At 38.4% G+C, this 12,418-nt stretch overlaps 3 protein-coding genes and 1 non-coding gene across 4 annotated transcripts in view; all 4 read left to right on the top strand.

The window, feature by feature from the left end:
* Positions 1-269, top strand: part of LOC104809505 (calcium-dependent protein kinase 19) — a 2,960-nt gene extending 2,691 nt beyond the window's left edge. Inside the window, exon 9 of the mRNA XM_010535513.1 lies at positions 189-269. Coding sequence (XP_010533815.1) covers positions 189-269 — 81 coding nt within the window. The remainder of the gene's footprint in view (positions 1-188) is intronic.
* Positions 270-1,424: 1,155 nt separating this feature from the next.
* On the top strand, positions 1,425-7,908 carry LOC104809504 (starch synthase 3, chloroplastic/amyloplastic). The gene is made up of 16 exons (XM_010535512.1): positions 1,425-1,715; positions 2,427-2,490; positions 2,582-3,880; positions 3,993-4,207; positions 4,355-4,625; positions 4,724-4,899; positions 5,092-5,199; positions 5,319-5,428; positions 5,550-5,655; positions 5,808-5,978; positions 6,097-6,225; positions 6,350-6,532; positions 6,617-6,748; positions 6,862-6,973; positions 7,079-7,202; positions 7,573-7,908. The coding sequence occupies exons 1-16, from the start codon at positions 1,590-1,592 to the stop codon at positions 7,700-7,702; spliced, it is 3,456 nt and encodes a 1,151-aa protein (XP_010533814.1). The 5' UTR covers positions 1,425-1,589; the 3' UTR covers positions 7,703-7,908.
* A 23-nt stretch (positions 7,909-7,931) lies between these two features.
* TRNAH-GUG lies at positions 7,932-8,003 on the top strand. Its single transcript has one exon. It is a non-coding gene; the product is annotated as a tRNA-His (tRNA).
* Positions 8,004-8,186: 183 nt separating this feature from the next.
* LOC104809674 (probable beta-1,3-galactosyltransferase 1) lies at positions 8,187-11,904 on the top strand. The gene is made up of 12 exons (XM_010535717.1): positions 8,187-8,334; positions 8,456-8,597; positions 9,144-9,245; positions 9,362-9,529; positions 9,640-9,833; positions 9,928-9,991; positions 10,147-10,219; positions 10,346-10,466; positions 10,634-10,721; positions 10,801-10,926; positions 11,020-11,129; positions 11,581-11,904. The coding sequence occupies exons 2-12, from the start codon at positions 8,476-8,478 to the stop codon at positions 11,736-11,738; spliced, it is 1,326 nt and encodes a 441-aa protein (XP_010534019.1). The 5' UTR covers positions 8,187-8,334; positions 8,456-8,475; the 3' UTR covers positions 11,739-11,904.
* The last annotated feature ends 514 nt before the right edge of the window (positions 11,905-12,418 follow it).

Below are 12,418 nucleotides of genomic sequence, written 5' to 3'. Positions count from 1 at the left end.
TATATATATATATATATATATATCATACGTTTCGGATGATCCATAGACAACAGAAACTATGATTTGGATGATACGTTTTTAGCGTACGATTTTATTTATATATGGTTTATTAATGTCATATTATTTAACTGTGAATTTGTTATTCTAACATGTGAATATTGTGTGTTTACATAAATGAAAAAAAAAAGGATGGAAGAATAAATTACCAAGAATTTCGCAACATGATGAGGAGCACCACACAACATGCTACAACGCCTCCATCAGATTGAAACATTCTTATTCTTCTTTCATGTTTTATTTTATTTTTTATATTTTCAATTGTTCATTACATAAATCTATTGATGTAATTTGAATAAATCATTTGAATTGTGATCGGTCCCTAAAGCTTTGGCTTGAGTCCAAAGGTTTCACCAGTTTAAGCGAGCCCTTTTGTGTAGCACAGAGGCAAAAGCCGGCAAGATGACCGTTACGTTTTCCGTCAAGCACCGTTAAATTAAACGACACTGTTTACTTGTCTGATACGGTACTAGCCCCCAGACACTCTGGACCGTGGAGAAGGTTTTCTTGACGAATATCGCTATCAAGGACTCTAGATTTGGATCTTTCTCGTACATGTGGACCCCCCGATGAGAATCAACGGACACAATGACAAGAGAAGCAACGCCAGACACGTGGCTGTTATCCATTGGTCTGTGGTTCCAGTCACGGGCTCTATAATATGATTAATACCCTAATAATTTTTTTTTTTGATAATATGTGATTGCCAGGATTCGAACTCTGGGCGTGGCTAGCACTTTGTGCTTTCACAACCACCATACCATCAACTCCTGGCTAATATCCTAATAATTAGTTTTTGAAGAACTGATTATTGAATGATATCTGTTTGATTTTAATTATTTCAATATTAACCAGTCTGATATGTTACCATAACAGTACATATTATTTATTATATTTGGTAAATATTTTTGGTTACGTGGCATTACGAATTTTTCTAGGTCATCAACGGTCGTGATGATATTCTGTAATATTTTATTTATTTTCGGCACAGAGAAATAGGAAGTATCCCATAGAATTTATATTAAAATTCATGTTATTTTTCTAATGAATTTTCTACCGAATGTTTTTTTGGTAATGTTTTTCAGATAAAAGTTTTGTGAATCGCTTGACTTTTGGCTTCGAATATAATGGGCACGAATTTCAAAATATTTATAGCTGAATAAATATTTAATTCGATTGGATTATAATTATAAAAAAAATTAATTGGTTTGCACAGTTTGGAGTTTGTTTTTTTCTGGAGAGAGAAAAGTTGGGTAATTGTTTAATGAATCAATCAAAGCGTATAATGCAACAGCTTAAATATCTTTCTCCTCTCTCGATTTTATAAGAAACCCAACAAAAAATTATTTATATATTTAAGGAAAAAATAAAATAAAATCGAGATCAGTTTCAGCGATTGAGAAATGGCCTTGGGATTCTGGTGAAGCAGACATTCTCTCTCTCCCTTCCTCCTTCAGGGCATATACTTACAGGCCAACTCTCTCTCTCTCTCTCTCTCTCTCTCTCTCTCTTCTTCTTCTTCGGCGGCAGCCATGGAAGTGGGCTTGCAGATACAGGGATCGACGAGCTTCAGACCGGTTTTCGGGGAAAGGGGTCGTCTAAAGATAAAAACTTTTCTTGGGTGTTCCCCTCGCTCCAGATCTTTCACCTTTTCTAGCGTAAATCTCCTTTTTTTTTATCCTTTTCATATTCGTATACTTGTGTACATATCCCTGCATATATGTATGCCTCAGTATTTGATGCTCCGTAGTTGCTCCTCTGTAGAATTTTAGTGCGCAGTTTATTGGCTTCTGTATAAGATTAGTCTCTGAGATGAAGAGTGTGTTTTCAAAATCCAATTTAGAGCCAAGCGAGAGTGTAGGCAGAACAAAATGGGGCCATGATGAGGAGTTTTACTGTCTGAGCTAGTAATCTCGTGTTAGAAACTTGTTTGGAGTCTGTGGATTGTAGTTTTAAGTTATTTGGGGTTATGAAAAAGATCGAATTTACAGTGCTAGAATCTTCTATAGTGATGCATTTGGGGATATAATAATGGCTTTGAAACTGGGAAGAATGAATTTGGTTGCACTATGTGGCGTTAGGAATGGATTAGACTTGTACAATGGTGAAATTTTCCATCGTGTCTATCTTGATGTTGGTAATTTGGATGTTCTTGGTTTTTGTGTTTATAGTGATGCGTCCTAGTTGGTCTAACTCAAAACCGAAATCAGTGGGAACGAAAAATTCATGCGACCGATCCCAAATAAACTTGGGATTAATGCGATGCTGATGTTAATGTCGATGTTGATGTAGATGTAGTGATGCATCCTAGTTCTGTTGCATAATCTATAACATTGGAAATTCTTAATCTGGAAATGTTTTGGTTTCAGCTTCCTTCAGGGGGGAGTCATTACCCATCAAATGATATTCTGCAAAAGATCAGTGCAAGTGCAGGTTAGTACAGAATAGCATCAATTCCCATTTTCAAGTTTTCATTTTGTTGTAATGATCGATTCTGCTGATTCATTTGTTATTTATTTTAAAGATTTTTCGAGGAGGAAGCAAGGAAGAATGGCGGCTTCAGGACCCAAAAGCTCAACTCCCAGAGGTTTTGTGCCAAGGACACCGGTAGGAAGTTCCCAGAAAAGAAATCAGAAGAAAACCGCTGAGAAAGATGACATCGCCACTACTACAGTTCCAAATGAGTTTCCAGAGATAAGCAATAAATTGCTCGGAGCAAAAGTAGACATGGAACAAAAAGGGTCTGTTACTTCTGGCGAGATGATTCTTGAAAACGAAATGGACAACGAATCCGAGACATTAAAGGAAGAAGAAGATGAAGAAGAAGATGAAGAAGAAGAACTCCCATCAACAATTCAAGAGTCAGGTTCTAGTGAAAACCTTATGATGCTTGAAAATGGAAGCATTGGCAAGGAAGCTGAGATTTCAGCTGTGCAAGAAAAGGAAACTGTTTCTGGGAGTAGTGCCAGAAATAAGGCAACATCTGAGGATGACAAGTCTTTGAGATTAATGTTAGAAAAGGAAAGAGAAATTCAGCGTAGGAAAGAAATAGAAGCACTTGCTGATGAGAATTTGGCAAGAGGCATTAGAATGTTTACTTATCCCCCGATTGCAAAACCCGATGAAGATATGGAAGTGTTTCTCAACCGGAATCTATCTACATTGAACAGCGAACCTGATGTTTTGATCATGGGGGCGTTCAATGATTGGAGATGGAAATCCTTTACAAGAAGATTGGAGAAGACACAGCTCAAAGGGGATTGGTGGTCATGCCTCCTTCATATCCCGAAAGAAGCATATAAGATGGATTTTGTGTTCTTCAACGGGCAAAGTGTGTACGACAACAATGATGAGAAAGATTTCACTGTGGATGTGGAAGGTGGAATGGATGTATTTGAGTTTGAAAATTTCCTTCTGGAAGAAAAACGGAGAGAGCAAGAGAAACTTGCTAAGGAGAAGGCTGAGAGGGAAAGGCAAGAGGAAGAGAAAAGGAGAATTGAAGCTGAGAAAGCTGCAGCGGAAGCTGATAGGGCACAAGCTAAGATAGATGCTCAGAAGAGACGGGAAGTGCTCAAAAGGGCTATCCAGAGAGCCGAAATATCTGTCGAGAACGTTTGGTATACAGAGCCGAGTGATTTTAAGGGTGGAGAAAAAGTCAAGCTTTATTACAACAAAATCTCGGGTCCTCTGGCTAATGCCAAAGAAATCTGGTTGCATGGAGGATATAACAATTGGGTGGACGGGTTATCGATCGTTGCAAAGCTCGTTGATACTGAGTTAGAAGAAGCAGACGTAAAGGTTGCTGATTGGTGGTATGCTGAAGGTTGGTTTCTTTCTATTTCCCTATTAGCTTTTTGATGAACTAGCCTGTTTTATTGTGTATTACATGTCTTTAATTCATAGTAATTTTTTATAACTTCTGTTTTTTTTTGCAGTTTTTGTGCCTGATAGAGCCCTTGTAATTGACTGGGTCTTTGCTGATGGACCGCCTCAAGGAGCTGTTCTGTACGACAATAATAATCGCCAAGATTTCCATGCAGTTGTCCCCCGAAGGCCTCCTGAAGAACTTTACTGGTTAGAGGAAGAAAATCTGATATTTAAGAAACTTCAGGAGGAGAGGCGGTTAAGAGAGGAGGCTATACGTGCCAAGGTTAGTGCTAAGACAAGACAAGAAATCGGGAGTCTTAAGACATTTTCCTCTTACTCAACTTGTTAGAGGAAATAAAGAGATTACTACTCTCATTCTTGTCACGTGTCTGATTATGTTTTGTTTAATTTTCTAATCCTCTTATTATAGGTAGAGAAAACAGCACGTTTGAAAGCTGAGACAAAAAAGAAGACATTTGAAAGGTTCCTGCTTTCCCAGAGGCATGTGATTTACACCGATCCTCTAGATGTTCAAGCAGGTAGCTCGGTGACAGTTTTCTACAATCCTTCCAATACCGTTTTGAATGGAAAGCCCGAGATTTGGTTCAGATGCTCTTTTAACCGTTGGACTCACCGCATGGGTCCATTGCCACCTCAAAAGATGATACAATCAGAGAACGGGTCCCATGTGAAAACTACGGGTGAGTTTTTGAGTTGGTAATAGTTTGATGTCATGTTATATTCTAGACAGGTTCATGTAAGAGCTGAGGTGTGTGACCACGTTTCTCTTTTTTTCCAGTTAGAGTTCCATTGGATGCTTATAAGATGGACTTTGTGTTTTCTGAGAGAGAAGATGGTGGGATATTTGATAACAACCACAGCATGGATTACCATTTGCCCGTGGTCGATGGGATTGTAAAAGAGCCTCCAATGAATATTGTCCATATTGCTGTTGAAATGGCACCCATTGCAAAGGTAAGAGCATGAAGCATGGCTCTCATTTGCAGTTTCACACTTTCTTTCCATGAAATATGCATGCCCTTTTCGACATGGACAGATACACACATCCTAGTTACAGACTAGAGACTACCATTGACATATACATATCTTACATAGTGTAGGTACTATATACTCGTGACTTAGTAGCTCTTCTTATATATCCTGCAGGTTGGAGGCCTAGGTGATGTGGTCACGAGTCTATCCCGTGCCATTCAAGAGCTAAACCATAATGTGGATATCATTCTTCCAAAGTATGACTGCTTAAAACACAACCATGTAAGCATCAAAGTTTCTTGTCTGAAATTCTTCTTATATGGACATGTCTTGGCTTTCTTCTACTTTCAGTTATTGTTTACATTGTTGGCCCAGAAACATATATCTTTATTATGAAACAGGTAAAGGACTTGGAATTCAACAGAAGTTATCACTGGGGTGGAGTCGAAATCAAAGTTTGGCATGGGAAGGTGGAAGGCCTCTCTGTTTACTTCCTTGAGCCTCAGAATGGGTAAAGTAATTCATTCTCCTGAGTTCTTGAAATATTTGCACAAGCATTGTCCATGATGCTTTTATATCTTGAAGGGCATACAGAAAGTTGTTTTTACCTTTTCTTGTCCTTATATTTGCAGACTTTTCTGGCGAGGATGTGTATATGGCTGTTCTGATGATGCAGGAAGATTCGGTTTCTTTTGTCATGCTGCTCTCGAATTTCTTCTCCAAGGGGGGTTTCATCCTGTACGTATATAATTTCACTCATATAACACTTGTATAATTCTCATGTTACTGAGATTTCTCTCTGAAAAAAAAAGGTTTTGTAAGAAAAAAACCGAGCTTTCTTCACTTTCCATGCATTCTAACTTCTTTGGCGCATGCTCAACTTCATACAGGACATAATTCACTGTCACGACTGGTCCAGTGCTCCAGTTGCATGGTTATTCAAGGATCATTACATGCACTACGGTTTAAGTAAAGTCCGTGTTGTCTTCACGATACATAATTTGGAATTTGGGGATAATCTGATTGGTAAAGCAATGGAATATGCAGACAAAGCTACAACAGTAAGTGCTGAAAAACGCTCCTCAAGAAATCTAATGTTTGGTATTTGGAAATATATTTCATTCTTTTTCCTCTGAGAAGCCGATAATCAAATATTATCATGTTTGTTTACCTTAATAGGTCTCCCGTACTTACTCCAAGGAAGTTTCTGGAAACCCAGTAATTGCTCCACATCTCCATAAGTTCCATGGAATAATAAACGGGATTGATCCGGATATATGGGATCCGTACAACGATAACTTCATTCCTGTAAGCTTTATCATATACTTTCCCCCTCTTCTGTATCTCTCCCTTCAACTTTCTTGTTATATGGTTCTGGGTTTTTGCAAAAAATGGTTTTGTAAAATAGGAAACCTTTACATGGTTATTCTAGGTGCCGTATACTCCAGAGAACGTTGTTGAAGGCAAACGAGCTGCCAAGGAAGCGTTGCAAAATAGGCTTGGCCTGAAAAGAGCCGACCTTCCATTAGTAGGAATCATTACACGCTTAACTCATCAGAAAGGAATACACTTGATCAAGCACGCGATTTGGCGTACCTTGGAACGGAACGGACAGGTCTGTTTTTTTTTTTTCACTTTTCAGCCTAAAATCTTGTGATTGGGGTTTCAGAATTCTTACTTTTGGGTTTCTTGAAAGCAGGTTGTCTTGCTAGGTTCAGCACCAGATCCCCGGATCCAGCAAGATTTTGAAAACTTGGCAAACCAACTTCATTCTACTCATTGTGGCCAAGCTCGACTTGTTCTTGTTTATGATGAACCTCTTTCCCACTTGGTAGGCCAAACACAAGTTATTTTTGTTAACTCACGATGTCTGAATCATTTTCATTTTTCATTTTTCGGAAATCGTGATCCTGATCACTTTTCCTTCCCACCTCTAAACTCTAGATTTACGCGGGTGCTGACTTTATATTGGTTCCATCAATATTTGAGCCCTGTGGATTGACACAACTTACAGCCATGAGATATGGTGCTATTCCTGTTGTAAGAAAAACTGGAGGTAGTATTCCTTTTCTTCTTTCTACTTCTTTGAAACAATGAAATCTTGAAACTTGTTGTGTTCTTGATGATTGAGCTGGAGGTGTTTTGTACTAAATTCCTGTAGGACTCTACGACACTGTTTTTGACGTTGACCATGATAAAGACAGAGCAGAAGCTCAAGGTCTTGAACCCAATGGCTTCAGCTTCGACGGGGCTGATTCTGCTGGTGTCGATTATGCTCTTAATAGGTAATTCAAGACTTTGCACCAGAACCCACTTGCACTATGTAAAATATTACAATTGAAAACTACGGTTCGGGTCACAGACCCAGATGAAACTTCTACGTCTTTCTGCTCCGATAAGCTATTATCATGGATGTAGATTTTGTATCCTGTTATTTGATGCAGCTGAGACATCATGTCTTATAAGTTTGTGAACTATGCCGTATAAACACAGTCTGAAACATCTTCAGGGCCATGTCCTGACTGAGTTTGAAGTGTTTTGGTGGCTAGGACAGACACCTCGGACGTCTTCTAGGCAATATTCTCAGAGAGAATATGCATTTTCTGGAACATTCTTCGTCCTTATATGGGTGGATGGTTGTTTTTATCTTTTCAGGGCAATATCAGCTTGGTATGATGGTAGAGAGTGGTTCCATTCGCTATGCAAGAGGGTGATGGAGCAAAACTGGTCATGGAACCGCCCTGCCCTGGAGTACCTGGAGCTCTATCACTCTGCAAGAAAGTGATAAGAGAGAGACAGAACACTTCCCACCATTTCCACATTCTGTTGTGTACAGAGTTTCTTTTTGAGTTTTTGAGGGAGAGATCTCACTGGTTATATGACCTCGTTATTGTTCTGTAACCACTCAAATTACCAAACCAAAACACTTGAAGATCGTCAAACTGTTTGTAAGGTTGTTGGCTTTGAATCGAAATAATAATTTATGGGATATATACTCTACATCATCAACAAAAGTGGCTGTAGTTTAGTGGTTAGAATTCCACGTTGTGGCCGTGGAGACCTGGGCTCGAATCCCAGCAGCCACAAACTTACTTTTGTTTTTCTAAAATTTCTTTATTTTTGCTTTATTTGAATTTGATAAATTTTCGCTGAAAAAACAAAAAAGGAACACCAAGCAGACCCGGATCATGATCCGAATCCGACCCACTTGACCCGTTTTCCATCTGCAGTACGTAGTGTTGGGTTCTGACCTTTCGGTTATTCTTTTATCATTAGTAGCCGAAATTATCAGTTTCTATGATCTCCAAAAGTCTGTAAACGTCTCTCAAGTGTTAATTCTTCTTTAATTTGGAGCCCAGAAATTATAAAAAAGTGAAGCGATCCCTGGGCTGTCCTTTCTCCATGCATCTCTTTCAGGTAGAAAGGGTGCATCAGTGCAAAAGAATCTGTGAATTCGGATCTTTGATTCCTAAAGACAAATCAGGCTTCTGGGTTTCTTAAATCTTTAATCTTTTTTTAATCTTCCGACTGAATTCAGGGATTTTAGCAGAGACCCAAATGTCTGTCAAGAGCAGAGGAGGAGGAGAATACTATTTTTCTCCGAGAAATGTCATTTCAAGGAACTGGGCATTTTTCTTGTGCCTTGCGAGCTTCTGTTTGGGAATGTTCTTCACTAACAGGTATATGCATCTTCGGGTTTAAGGTTCTCGTCTGATTTTTAGCTGTTCCTGAATTTGGTAATTTCCGGTTATGATTTTGTCGTTCTATTCCTTTCTTCGAGTTCTGCTTAATCCCTTTTGTTATTTTGTCTCAGAAACCTCTGCTTCCTGTGAATTACAAGTAGTTTTTTCCCTTTCAGATTCTGTTTTAGCATTTCTCTGTTTTGTCGGTGAATATTATTACAGTCTTGTATCAGACAGTTCCATCTTTGTTGGATCCTTAATGCTTTGTTACCACCGACACTGATCCTGCGATTCTGAAGAGGAACGAACTTGCAGACAAAATTGTAGTCTTTTCTAATAATTATTTTGGTTCATTCAAATGGTGTATCTTTCTTTTATCTTCTTTCAAAATATGGTGAACCCTTTATCAATTCACTGTGGATCTCCTTACCGGTTTCCCAATTATTCCAAGTTCTATATCCAAATTGCAGAAACATGAATTTGGTCTTGGGCACTATTGTAAAATGAATGAATCGTTTTAGTATTTGGCTGACATTCTATCAGGTTATGGATAGTGCCAGAAGGTAGAGTCATCCCCGGATCCAGCAAGATTTTGAAAACTTGGCAAACCAACTTCATTCTACTCATTGTGGCCAAGCTCGACTTGTTCTTGTTTATGATGAACCTCTTTCCCACTTGGTAGGCCAAACACAAGTTATTTTTGTTAACTCCCTGCTCGGTTCTAGATGAAGTATGAACTGGTGGGTCTTTAATTTGATCAGAAAATTGACTAGAAACTTGGACTATACTCGTTTTTCATTCCATTTGCTCGAAGATTTGACCCGGAAAGTTTACAACTTTCTATCTGTTTTTTCATATAAATACCCTTTCTCTTATTCTCATTTCCTTCACTTGCAGGTTTTGGATCATTCAGCCAATAACAGTATCGGGTAAACTATTCAGGCGCTTTCCGAGATGTTTCCTGAAACAAGATAGGCTTAGTTTCATGGGGTAAGTTTGGAAGTTAAAAAGACTAAATATTCTTGCTATCAAAATGCAGGATTTTGGACAAAGCAATTTCAAGTTTAGAGATGAAGTTAGTAGCCACTAGAGCCGAGCGTGAGTCTTTGCTCGGGAAATTGAATGTTTCTAGACGGACCGATAAGAGAAAATACTTTATGGTTATCGGGATTAACACTGCCTTCAGTAGCCGTAAAAGACGAGATTCAGTTCGTGAAACATGGATGCCACAAGGTGGGCTCTCGGGTTTTCTCTTTCCTTTTTTTGTTTAAGTGCACTTTAGACATCTAACCTCGGAAATGAATTTTTCGGTTGAAAATATCTCAAGGAGAGAAGCTTAAGAAGCTGGAGGAAGCGAAGGGTATCATCATTCGCTTCGTTATTGGTCACAGGTACAAATTTTTCTTCCTCTCGGGGAAAGGATGAACATAAAAAGAGCAATCTTGGAAATTTTCGGGGCTGGAATAGGAGAAATACGTTCCTCTCCGAAATCCGACTGTTTAGACAGAGTTTCTCAGTGATTATTGACATTTCTGTTTACTCTTAGCACATTGTTTGGAGGGATTCTTGATAAAGCTATCGAAGCCGAGGAAAAAATGCACGGAGATTTCTTGAGATTGGTAAACGCATTTCGGGTTTTCCTATTCTTGTTTTTATTATCCATCTTTTTTCTTGAATGTGTTGGATGTCGGATTGATAAAGCTTTCTTCGATGCATTTCCAAAATGGTTTGCAAATCAAAAGCAGGAACACACAGAGGGATACATGGAATTATCAGCCAAGACAAAGGTTTTCTTCTCGACCGCTGTTTCCCTGTGGGATGCAGAATTCTACGTAAAAGTAGACGATGACATTCACGTGAATCTCGGTAAATAAAAATCCATGTTATCTTAATTATCGTTACGAGATTTTTGGCATCTCATGGACCGTCAGCTCGATAATCTATCAGTAACAACAGAGAGACAAGAAAATCTTGCAAGAAGTGGCCATTCTTAATGTCTTTTTTTCCCTTTTTTGTGTCTGAACCTTCTGCAGCAACACTTGCAACGATATTATCCACACACCGCAACAAATCTCGGGTTTATGTCGGATGCATGAAGTCGGGTCCCGTCCTTTCTCAAAAGTCAGTATAAAAACTCAGGTTTTTACGGTTAAAAACTGTGTCGGATTTGAAGTAAACGAAGATTTCGGTGTGAATGTAGGGGTGTGAAGTATCACGAACCGGAGTATTGGAAATTTGGGGAGGTAGGTAACAAGTATTTCCGACATGCCACGGGACAGTTATACGCAATATCCAAAGATCTCGCGACGTATATTCTGATAAACCAGTAAGTTTTTTCCAGTTCTTTCAGCAAACTTTCCATTTCCACCCGAGATTTTTAGTTCTGAGATTCTCCCAATACATTTTCTTCGCGGGTAAGGGATTTGCTGCACAAATACGCGAATGAAGACGTCTCGTTAGGCTCATGGTTCATCGGATTAAAGGTAGAACACGTCGACGATAAAAGGCTCTGCTGCGGTACACCACCAGGTAAAAAAAGTTCAGTTCTTTCCTTCCGGGTTCTGCTGAATTTTGGTTTTCAGTTCTTTAGGTTTGAAAAACTCGATATCCATTCGGAGTTTATGTTCGATTCGGATTTGGTTTGAAGTTTGAACTCTGTTTTTAATGATAAAAATGCTTTTCTTTTTTTTTAAAAAAAAGAAATTTATAATTTTTATATTTATATTCATTTCGGGCATATTTTTTCGGTTATTAAAAATACTATAACTATTCAGTAGTTATATTGGGCTCGGTTCAGTTACATGTACTTGTTATTCGGTTTAGATCGGTTCAGTTTATGAATAACCGAACCGAATGTCCACCCCTACTGAATTGAATTTGGTCAAAAACCAAACTCCTGGTTCGGTTCAGATTCCCGGTTTAGCATGTTCAGATCAGATCCGGTTTAGGATGAAACCCGGATTGCGTGTTCTTTTTGCAGATTGCGAGCTGAAGATGTTAACCCGCTACGGATGTGCAGCGGCGTTCGACTGGAAATGCAGCGGCATTTGCAGATCGGTCGAGAGGATGTCGAGCGTTCACGAAAGTTGCGGTGAACGCGATGACGCGTTATGGGCGTTAAAGTTTCTTCAGAGATAACGCCGTCTAGCGTTCGCTTTTATTGTTTTACAGATTTAAATAGGTATATAATATAATGGTTTTTTTTTCCTGTTTTCCACGAGAAAAAAACAATTTATACGTTTTGATGACCATTTTATAAAACTGTCGATATATTTTTTTTAAACGTATGTATAATTTTGCTGGATAATGGGTTTTTATTTTTTATTTTTTTAAAAGAAAATGAGAGATGGAAATGAGATGTGAATTAAAATCGAGGGGGGAAATTAAAAAGAAAGGGAAGTGCATGGAAAAGGGGACAAGAGGGATAGTGTTGGTCACATTTGGTTCGTCCTATGACAGACATTGCCCTTATTGTCTTCTCCCTCTGACCCTCTCTTTCCCCCTTTCATTTATTTCCACATGCTTTCCTCTCCTCCTCCCCTCATTTACTCTTTCTTTTTTCAAAATTAAAACTATATATATATATATATATGCATGCATGTATACATATATACAAACACATACATGCATACATCAATGGAAACAACAACTAGGGAACAAGCTATAATACCTAAGTTATTATACGAATCATTACACTTGAGATTCTTTTTTTTAAAAAAACTTTAGTTAGTGATTATGAATGCTCCATAACCAAAATTAGTGTTTGATTAAACGAATATATATATATATATATATATATATATATACACACATGAACT

The sequence above is a fragment of the Tarenaya hassleriana genome, unplaced genomic scaffold (assembly GCF_000463585.1).
Source record: "Tarenaya hassleriana unplaced genomic scaffold, ASM46358v1 Cleome16, whole genome shotgun sequence".
Classification (NCBI taxonomy): Eukaryota; Viridiplantae; Streptophyta; class Magnoliopsida; order Brassicales; family Cleomaceae; genus Tarenaya; species Tarenaya hassleriana.
This window is presented reverse-complemented; position numbering and strand designations above follow the sequence as displayed.